General features: G+C 37.0%; 1 protein-coding gene across 1 annotated transcript in view; it reads right to left on the bottom strand.

Annotated features, from left to right (window-relative positions):
- MSTN (myostatin) overlaps positions 1 to 5671 on the bottom strand; it is a 6359-nt gene extending 688 nt beyond the window's left edge. Inside the window, exons 1-3 of the mRNA XM_006147825.3 lie at positions 5299 to 5671; positions 3082 to 3455; positions 21 to 282 (exon numbers count right to left, since the gene is read on the bottom strand). Coding sequence (XP_006147887.1) covers positions 21 to 282; positions 3082 to 3455; positions 5299 to 5671 — 1009 coding nt within the window. The remainder of the gene's footprint in view (positions 1 to 20; positions 283 to 3081; positions 3456 to 5298) is intronic.
- Positions 5672 to 11432: the final 5761 nt, after the last annotated feature.

The following is an 11432-nucleotide window of genomic DNA, read 5'->3' as shown; positions in this document are numbered from 1 at the left end:
TGTGGGAGTACAGCAAGGGCCTGCTGAAGCTCTGGGGTTGGCTTGGTGTACAAGATGAGTATGAGGATATTTTTGTAAAAATACAAATTCACACTCTCCAGAACAGTAATTTGCCTTATATCTTTTTGGTGCAATAATCCAATCCCAACCGAAAGCTTCAAAATCCACGGTTAGAGGGTAACGACAGCATCGTGATTCTGTTGAGTGCTCATCACAGTCAAGACCAAAATCTCTTCTTGATCTTTTCGGCGTGTCTGTTACCTTGACCTCTAAAAACGGATTCTGTGTGAAAAATAAGGAGCAATCAGTAATATTAATAGACTCTGAAAAACTTTCCTAACTTAAGAAGTTATTAGCAAAGAAAGAAACTAATCGTTTTGCTTGTACCATATTTATTTTTAAAAAACACACATACAGAAATTTTCGTTTGCACTAGGCCCCAATTCCCCACTAGGGCTCAAAAATATAGTAACCATACAATTTCTCCCAAGGTCAGTTTGATATATTTTTTATTTTTGTTTTTCCAAGTTTGAGAATACCTGATACATAATAGATACCTTGAAAATATTTATGGAAAGAAAGGAAGGGACAGGAAAGAAGGAGGAGGGGGAGAAAAGGATAGTGAGAGAAGGAGAGAAGAAACGAGCTCCCTGTCTTTGTACCTGTTTAACTATGTTGGCTAAATATGTCTCACAATTCCTTGAGGAATTGGTATACTTATCCATCCTCTGCTCCACAGGTCTTTATTCAGGAAAACTTGTATGTAAAGCAAGAGCAGACCCAGCCTGGTGGTGCAGCTTCTATCACAATGGATTGCAGTTCTGGAAGCCACATGGTGACTGTAGGTTCAGTTCCCCAGTTAGGCCTAAAAAGATCCTGAGGAGCCAGAGGGCTGAGCAAAGGGAATTGGGGTGTGGCAAGACCCTGTCAATGCTGCCTTCTCTATTCACTCTCTCTCATATGTATGTACTCCCTATCATGGAACAACAACAACAACAACAACAAAGACAAGATTAAAATAACTACCTCCCAGTACTATATGGATGGATTGCAATGGGAATAAGGGAGGTAAGGTGCTAAAACTGATGATATGTAAATTGAGTTGAAAGAAGAACTACTGAGAGAAGAAGAGATTCAGAAGAGATAATATTCCCTTATTTTTTCACAGAAAAAATGTTTCTATTCAGATACTTAAATAATAATTTGTTAGCTTAATTCCTGCCCCAATTTTTCAATGCATTTTAGACTTTATTTTGTCTTATATGGAAAAATCAAAGGAATATATCATATTAACTACCTATTTATTAATAATTAAGACTTGTCACATTAATAACTTTTTAAAGTGCTACCTATAAAAACTAACACTTTCTTAAATAATTGATGATAGTTTTGTCCTGTATTAAAATAAAAATAAGGATGGCGTAATGGTTACGTCACTGGACTCCCATGTAGTCAACCACAGTTTGAGTCCCGGATCCAGCAGCTTAAAACTCGCGCCAGGCATGTGTGCTTGCGTGCCCAGATCCCAAGAAGACAATGGCAGAGAAGGGATTTTGGCATGACCATCCCCCCCCCCCGGAGATGATTTCTCACTTTCTGTCTGCCTTTCTCTCTCTCTGTGTCTGTCTGTCTCTCTCTCTGTGTCTGTCTGTTGAGTGCACGTGCCCTATAACAAAAATCTCTCTCAAAAAAAAAAGAAGGGAAAGAAAATAGACATGGTAGTTATTGCTATTTAGGACTGCCAAAAAGAATATCATCATTCTGGGTGTCATTAACATTTAAAGAAAAATAGAGCATTTAGTAAATTGAATAATTAGAGAATGTGTTTTTATTTCAGGTAGATCTGATTCACAATATTTAATAGATGAATGAAAATAAAAAGATATGCTCAGGGGCCAGCAGGTGGAGTAGTGGTTAAGAAGCTGGACTCCCACATGGTTAACTGCGGTTTGAGTCCCAGACCTAGAGACTTGCTTTCTCACTTTCCCTCTCTCACTCTTTCTGTCTTTCTCTGGTCAAATTAATAATAATAATAACAATAATTTAAAAATTAAATAAAATAATTTTTTTTAAAAAAAGATATTCTTAAAGTAAATGCTTTTGAAAACAGAAGTAAATAGAGCTTACTTAAGCCAAAAGAATTACCTTAAGTTTACACTTGGTTTCAAAATGGCTTTTATTATGTTTTATGATGTATTGTCATCTATGTGACCTGATATTAAATTAGCTGGCATTCCCTAAGTAAATAAACTCTTATACAAGAATGTGAAGGCAGCTCAGAAATAAGCTAGGTGGCAAAGGTTAACTAGCCTGGAAGTTTAAATTTTAATAGGGTTATACCATGAATAATCTATATGTTTAAGTGGTATTCAAAAGATTTATAGAACATGTAGAATTATGGGGAAAAAAACTACATTTGGATTTCAGAAGTGTTTTGCACCAAAATAAACTCATAATTAAATTCCAGTTTTCCATGAACTTTTTTGAAGTCCCTTTAGTTCATCAGCATCCTTGTCAGTGAACATATTTATCAGGAGAAGCCTCAAATATAATACATTTAATAAAGTATAGGCCCATACATATCAGACTTATTAGTTAATTGCCATAAGTAAAAGTGCTTTGCTTATAATTTTTAAAGTTTTCTTTCTGCTTTATGTTAAGCCAAAAAAATTTCAACACATTTGGCACCTCTCTGAGAGGAAAAAACAATTCTGATGTGTTTAGCTGTTTATGAGCACTCACTCTATATAGAATTCATATTTTAATTCATATAATCATGTACCATCTCAATGAAAACCACTTTATATTTCATTCCTAATTCAAAAGAACTCTTTAAGAAGTCAAGAACCATACTATGATTGTTTTTAAAATTCTCATGCCAGGTAAGTATCAAGGGAGTATTTCATAGGATATGAAATTGGACACCTACTTTTATTGGGTACAGGGCTACCATTGGAGAAAGATACCTTTGTGTGGCATATGGCCATAGAAAATTGCTAGTTATTTTCCACTATTACTCATTCACATTATGAATAAAGCCATACCAAGGTTGTTAGAATGTTATTTTCAGTTATCACTTACCAGCCCATCTTCTCCTGGTCCTGGGAAGGTTACCGCAAGGTCATGACCATTCTCATCTAAAGCTTTGATTTCAATGCCTAAGTTGGATTCAGGTTGTTTGAGCCAATTTTGCAACACTGTCTTCACATCAATGCTCTGCCAAATACCAGTGCCTGGGTTCATGTCAAGTTTCAGAGATCGGATTCCAGTATACCTTGTACCGTCTTTCATGGGTTTGATGAGTCTCAGGATTTGCACAAACACTGTTGTAGGAGTCTTGACGGGTCTCAGATATATCCACAGTTGGGCCTTTACTACTTTATTGTACTGTATTTTAGAGCTAAATTTAAAGAAGCAACATTTGGGTTTTCCTTCCACTTGCATTAGAGAATCAGCTATAAATGAATAAGAAATTGATTACTAAAAGTATTTCTCATTTTAAAAATGAACAAAACCTTTCCATATTAATAGCTGTGCATTTCCCCCCACATACACACATACACACTGGGATATTATATGTACATTTTTGCCTTTTTTAAAATGAAATACTATGTATAGTTTCATTTATAACACAGAAAAAAATATCAAAGAAAATTCTAGCTTTTTAGAATTTGGTAGGTATCTGTATTTTCAACTGTTCATGAGGAACCTACTGCCCTCCCCTTCCCAGAGAACTGTGGACTAAAGTTCTATGAAGAAATGAACAGTGGATGAAATTTTAAAATGATGATGATTAGAGAGAACAAGAGACACTGTGGAGGAACATCCACTTAGAATTCTTTGGGAATCTGAGTAGTTACACTTACTGAGCAGCTGTACCAATCAGTCTGGAAGAAGGAACCCTTCCCCCAGTCCTGAATTACCTGGGGACAAGCATACTAAGAAACCTACCGAGCCTTGGAAATTAGTAGAAAATATAGTACATCTGTTAGGTTTTGGCTCTGGATTCACAATTTACAGGAACAAAAGTGAGCAGGTAATTAGCACAAAAATTCAGATGTTATATTTAGGCCTTCTCAAAAGTTAAAAAGCATTGTCTTGAGGGCCAGGCTGAAAGTACAAGCACTTACAATTTCTTCTTTCCCTTTGCTTTTCCAAAATTGTCTACAAATAAGATAAAGCTACTCCAGAACTACTTGATGGCAGAGTCCTAAATCCAAATTATATGTTACACTGTAACCTGATTACTTAATAAAGAAAACAGTATTTTGAAACTGTTTCTAGTTTGGTTCAATGTGTAGAAAGCATTGTATTAAAGCAAGATTGCAGACACATGGTATACAATCTTTCTTGCCATGCCTTCTCCTCCAAGGTGCCTGTCACCGTTTCCTGGAGAAAGTATTCTTTCGAGACCATTGCAAAAGAAATTGTGTGCTATATATGATCTTTCAGAAGCAATGCTGCTACTACAGGTAATAGTCCTTCCTTTCATTAAGAATAACATATTTTGCAAGGTTATTAAGTAATGTGCCTGCTTGGAAACAGACAGACTAGGTACTCTCCACAATAATACCCTTGTCAGAGTACAGATAGGACTTCACTAGCCACAACCCACCCGATTGAATGTTTATTTCATAGGCATTTTCTAATTTTGATGTTTAGCTTGTGGTTATCATTATGCCATTTACTTCATCAGTGCTGTTAAAAAATACATTAAAATATTGTTTTGTATTCTTTAGTGCAATAGCTTTCAAAATTAAATATCGCCATTTGGAAAGAACAGCAAGCACTTGGAGAGATTATTTTAAATAACAGAAATCACTCTAGGTGTTCAGCAGTGCTTAAATAAGCTTGAATGTGTAGCAAATTTCTTCCTTTCTCTTTTTTTGGGGAAAAAAAACCCTTATTATAAATGCATGTTTTAGACAACCAAATGCAATTATAAAATTTTACGGATGTTTTTAACATTGCTAGCATTTGCCAGCCCTTGTCTTGGTGGTATTGAGCTGTGAAAGCATAAGCATGTTATATTTGCCTTATACTAGATACCATTAATGCTGTGCAGGCGTTTTAGTTTTTAGCATTTGAGCTCCATAAAGAAACAAATAATGCAGCAGATTTCAATCAAATTAGTTTATCACTCATAAGTTTTTTTTTTAAAAAAAAAGAAACTCTTTTTCCTCCTATCTATATACAAGCCAACAGCTTGTTAAAAGAGCCTGAAAATAGATCTGTTTCTCATAAACACTAGACCAACAGTCAGCAGAACTGTTGATATACACTAACAGGACTACTTACACTCTGTAGGCATAGTAATGATCGTTTCCGTGGTAGCATGATAATCGTCATCTTCCAGAGAACCATCACTGCTGTCATCCCTCTGGACGTCGTACTGATCAATCAGTTCCCGGAGTGGAGGAGCTTTGGGTAAAAGTTGTCTTATAGCATCTTTGCTGATGTTAGGAGCTGTTTCCAGGCGAAGTTTACTGAGGATTTGAATTTTTATGGCTTCTATTCTTGAAGATTTAGTGTTTTGTCTCCAAGTACATGCATTACACAGCCCTTCTTTTTCCACATTTTCTTTTGGCTCACTGTTTTCATTTAGATCCACGGGACCAGCCACAATCAGCATAAACAGGTAAATATAAACATAGATTTGCAGGTTTTGCATGATTTTAAAATCAATACAATCTTTTTCCTTGCTCTTGTTCCTTCCTCTTACGTGGTTTCTGCTTTTGAGTAACGCCAAGCAAGATTTTAATGCATGCACGTCTGAGAGACAACTTGCCACACCAGTGAGTCTTTTATACTGTATGCCAAGTGGCTTTTTATATTGCAACTTGGATGAGACAAGTGTCGTCAGGACCTATGATTGGCTCTTGCTCCACAATGAATCTCGCTGTCAGAGGTTAAAACCCTGTCTGTCACAAGTCACCAAACAGTATTTTGTTACAGTCAAGGGTGAGCTGATTCATTTGACTACTTCATAAAAGAGATAAATCACAAATAATGAAAGATATATGTGATCTTTGAAAAAGTAAAGTCTAGGTTAACAATAATATAAACTGTACTTAAGGCTTCTTTATCTTTATGAAACTCTTAAGTTAAAATTCAAATGAGTACATTTTAATTTATGCTTCATACTTAAAATATGAAATGTTGCTTCTTCCAAAATTAAAATTTTCTGTAGTTTAGGCTAGCATTTGAAATAAAAATATTTTTTATTTGTCATATTAAATTATTTTTAGTGCTATATAATTAGGGAAGTTAAAATTAGAATGGCCTTAATTAAAATAAAAGATTGCAACACTAGTAAAAGATCTTCATCTATAATTTGAGAAACCTGTTTTCCTGACTAAATTCTTGGCACATGTTGAAAATCATCATTAGTATAATGTTATGTGCATGGAATTATTTTTAAATAGTTTAATGTCTTTCATTAATGGGAATTATGCTCTATTTTTAACTGATCCCTATTATGCTATTTTCTATTCTAAAGATGCAGATTCATATTACTCAGAAGATAGGTCTCTTCTAATAAACAGAAAAATATTGCAGAAAAATCTCCAAGCTGAGAATAAGAAGATAAAAGATTCTAGGACTGGCATTGCAACACTTATTGCAGTTTGCCTCAGATTTCCCACGGTAAAGGTAAAAAGTATAGGGTTTGTTCTCCATAAACTATATCACAATGTTGTGAGCACATACAAGAGGAAAGAGCACCAGTATAGAGGGGTGCCCTTTTGTTTCTCAAAACTGTGATAGATCTGCACCCCTTTGCCAGTTTTTCATTTTGACCAGAGGGCAGACACCTGGCAGGGATTTAGGGTAAAGTTGGGAGCAGAGAATAGAGCTTTTTGTTCTCCAAGTTTAAGTGACCTCTGTAGGGATCAAACTCTCAACCATAGCTTTGGGAGCCACAAGACCTAATCGAATGAACTATTAAAGAGCTAAACAAACAGAAACAGAAGATGTTTCCAGGCCACAGGAGATTTAGTCTTCTTACTCCTTTTGGGAAAGCTAAGGACTCCTAGGAGATTTAATCCATTATTATTTCTTTTCCAAGAGAATGCAGTGGCTCATATCAAATATTTATTTTTTAGGTCACTACCGTTTTTGCACACTGTACACTAATTTACTGCCTCAGTGCACTAAAATGCAACTCAGTAGCCTGAAAAATTAATGCATTTTCATCAAATTCTTAAGAGGTATCTACATCTCTTGAGAAAAAATGGCCTTACATAATGCATTTGATTTGCCCATCATTAAAGATTAAGGAAAACCAGACACAAACCAGATGCCCTAAGGATTTCAAATGCTCTTTGTTACAGGGCAACATTACATCAGGCTTATAAAGTTTTATTTGTTTGTCAAAATCATTTTTAAATGTATAAATCTTTATAATATTATAAGTGTTGCAACACACTGACTTCTGGGGAAGTCAGACTTAAAAAATATGCATAGGGAACCAGCAGTTGGCATAATGGCTATGTCGCTGGACTCCCACGTAGTTGACTGCGGTTTGCATCCCAGACCCGGTGGCTTAAAACTCACGTCGGGCGCATGTGCGTGCGTGCCCAAGATCCCAAGAGGAGAATGGAGGAGAAAGGATTGCAGCGTGACCATCCCTCCTGGGGGGTGATTTCTCGCTTTCTGTTTCTATGTCTCTCTCTGTCTGTCTGGCGAGTGCATGTGCCCTTTAGCGAAAAACCTCTCAAAATAAAATAAAATAAAATAAAAATATGCATAGACTTACATAGCAGTTGACAACTCAAGCTCTAGAGTCAGATCTAAGTTCAAATCTCAGCTTTGCTACTTGTGGCTATATAGTGATGGATAAGATACTTAATTTCTCTTACCTTTAGATATTTATAGGGCTGGGGGGTATAATTTAACAATGCATGTAACGTTCTGAATATAATACCTGTCATATAGTAAGTGATAATGTTTGCATTTCGTTTCATGTGGAGGGAGTTGAAATTAGGCTAAAACATTATACTGCACATGAATTAGAACTGCTTTAGGTTGTAGTTACTAATTATCAATTCATAGTCTACCTCTTTAGGGCTCTAAATAAATAAAATGTTCTAAGTGACCTTATTGCATGTTTCAGCTCTTTATTCTTACTATCTGGATAAAAATAAACAAAGGTGGTCATTTCCACATGCAGTCAATTCTCATTATTCATGGATTCTGTATTTATAAATATGCCTGCTTGCTAAAATGTATTTATAAAAATCAGTGCTTCTGGTGTCTTGCAGTTTCATTAGCATGCATGGAACAGCAAAAACTATGAGGCTCCTGACACAAGTTCCCTGCTGAGGGCAAACAAGGCAGGGCTTGTTATTATGAGAGTTTATTATTTCAGCTCTCATACTACGAATAAGTGCCCTATCTGCAATCGCTTTGGTGATGTTTGGCCATATTTCTTACAATTTTGTGCTTTGGTTGTTTGGTTGATATTGCTATTTAAAAATGGCCCCCAAGATAGTGCTGAAGTGCTGCCTGGTGTTCCTAAGCACAGGAAAGGTGTGATGGAAAGTATTAATGGAATGGTGATTGCTAGGGGCTCAGTGTGGGGGTGGAGGTATAGACAGTTATTGTTTAATACTAAGAGATACGGAGTTTCAGTTTGGGAAAATGTTAAAGTTCTGGAGGTAAATGGTAGTGACAGTTGCACAACAATGTGAATATAACTAATGCTACTGAACTATGCAGTTAAAAATTATTTTAAAAACATATTTATATTATGCATAGTTTACCATAGTTTTTAAAAGGCCTTGGGGGACCAGAAGATCATGTAATGGTTACATCATTGGCCTCCTACACAGTCGATCGTAGTTTGAGTCCTGGACTTAGTGGTTTGAAACTCATGCTGGGTGCATGTGCATGCATGCCCAAAATCCCAAGAGAGGAATGGAAGAGAAGAGACTGCAGTGTGGCTATCCCCCCAGGAGGTAATTTCTTGCTTTCTGTATCTCTGTCTCTTTCTCTGTCTCTCCAGTGAGCACATACACCCTATAGCAAAAATCTCTCAAAAAAAAAAAAAGACCTTGGGAAAAATTTTATCATGACGAAATATGCATTTTTACATAGAAAGATACATCATGACTTTCCCCATGACCTAATACAAGTGCTATATATGCTTGGTTCAAGCATGTGTTATAGTGATGTTCACTGTGAGTGTAATGTTAATAAATAATATATATTAAATAAAGTAACTTTAAAGAGGAACACACATTGATTGACAGATAGATAGAAACACAACGATAGATAGATAGAGAGATATAAAAGTTTATTCATCTGTTTCCTAGAAAAGAGAAAGAGACAGGTACCCACTCCTCCAACAAGGTTTTCCTGCCATAGTCCACACTCATGCTCAGCTTGCCTGGATCACAGACATGCATACATGCTCAGTGAGCTCAGGGAGGTCCTAGGATACAAACCCAGGACCTTTCCATATAGATCTAGTTGTGTTACTGTGCCACTGCCTAGCCCCAAAATGACATTATTATATTGATTAGTTGATAAAATACTGTGACCAAGGCTTACATAACCCTGTATTTTTTTCTCCTGGGAACAATGGTTCAGTATTTGCTATTTCATTGTTAGCAATGACTTTATAGAGCATAACTATCATGAATAATGAGAAACAGCTTTATCTAAGCAACTTCTCTAGAGGACAGTATTGAGTAGGTTAAGGAGCACTGAAAAGATTTCAAGAACTTTGTCTCCTTTCCAGTGGCAGTGACTGCAAACATCCCAAGACCCCATAGCAGGAGGACTCATCAGCTGTGGGTAACTGCATTGTGTTCTGACTATTGGGGACCCAGTGCTGACTGCTCTCATATGGGGGACAGGACAGTATGTCATTAGACTGAGTGACTAGAGAAGAACTAGTCAACTGGGAGAGCTTGGTCTGTCAGCCTGTTGACTTTGTCTTAAGTTCGCCATCTTTAAAAGCAGTTTCTCCTGGGAGCCAGAAGTTAGGGGGCCAATGCAGCACCCCACTTGCTCTGTTCTTCTTTGTACGTGTGTGAGTGAGGGGCTGTTGTGGGCCTTACAGCTTTGTTACCATCAGTAAGGTGGCAAGCAAATTACTCTCTTCTTTTTTACAGATACCCATGGGTTGTCTCAAAACAACTCTGAGGATACAAAGCATATATATATTTTTAAGTGTTTAATGGATTTACTTTTCTCCAGAGTTTGGAAATTACTGAATGCATTAATGTAAAGAAATGCAAGTCTAGCCTCATAGCCTAGCGATTAAGGGAGCTGGATCGCATATGGCCAATCACGATTTGAATCCTGGGACTGGTGACTTAAAAAAATACACTAGGCGTCTAAGTGTACATGCCCAAAATCCTGATAGGCTGAAGAAGTGGAGGAGAAAGAACTCCAGTGTGACAATGCCCCATTGTGTGGTACTTTGACCCTACTTCTAACAATTAAATAAAAACTCTGAAGCTTAATGATGTGATCAACAATAACAGAACACAAAACAAAACAAAACAAAACAAAACAGAGGAGGAGAAGATTAAGAGTTACAATAAGAGAACCAGCAGGTGGTGTGATGGTTAAAGTGCTAGAGTCCCACTTACGGTTTTCAGACCTGGTGGCTTGAAAATTGCCAAGTGTGTGTGCTTGTGTTCCTAAAATCCCAGGATAGTGGAGGTAGAAGGGATTATGGCATGGCCATTCCGCTGAGGGGTGGTTTCTCATTTTCCCTCTCTCCTCTCCAGCGAGCTCACATATCCTATGCCAAAAACCTAAAAAGAAAAGAAAAAAAAATGAGTTAGAGTAAGACTGGATCATTGAAAGTACATCTTTTGGGACCAGCAGTTAGCATAATGGCTATGGCGCTGGACTCCCATGTAGTCGACCACGGTTCAAGTCCTGGACCCGGCAGCTTAAACTCACACCGGGTGCATGTGCGTGCGTGCCCAAGATCCCAAGAGGAGAATGGAGGAGAAGAAATTGTGGCGTGGCCATCCCTCCTGAGGGATGATTTCTCGCTTTCTATCTCTCTATCTCTCTCCCGTCTTTCTGGTGAGGCATGCGCCCTCTAGCGAAAACCTCTCAAAAAAAAAAAAGTACATCTGTTTTCTTAGGGGGCAGGGAGATCATTTTATCTGATCATATCATTTCCTTGTAATAACAACCTTCCATGTTGATTATTCTTAAAGCCAGAAAAAAACAGTGCTCAAACCCACACCACATCTTGAGGAGTTCGTTATCCGACATTGATGATACTGACTACCCACACATACAGTGGATCATAAAACAAAGATGAACAAATAAAGGCATTCTTGAGCTAGGAAGCAAGCATATAGTAGTAGAAGACAGTAGACCTAGAACATACTCCTGACTTTGCTGCTGTTTCATGTAACCTCAAATAAGTCAGTTATCAAATCCTTCATTTATGAATGTAT

This window comes from Tupaia chinensis, unplaced genomic scaffold, assembly GCF_000334495.1.
Source record: "Tupaia chinensis unplaced genomic scaffold, TupChi_1.0 Scaffold000225_1, whole genome shotgun sequence".
In the NCBI taxonomy this organism is placed as follows: domain Eukaryota; kingdom Metazoa; phylum Chordata; class Mammalia; order Scandentia; family Tupaiidae; genus Tupaia; species Tupaia belangeri.
The sequence above is the reverse complement of the archived record's forward strand: the minus strand, read 5'-3'. Positions and strand labels throughout refer to the sequence as shown.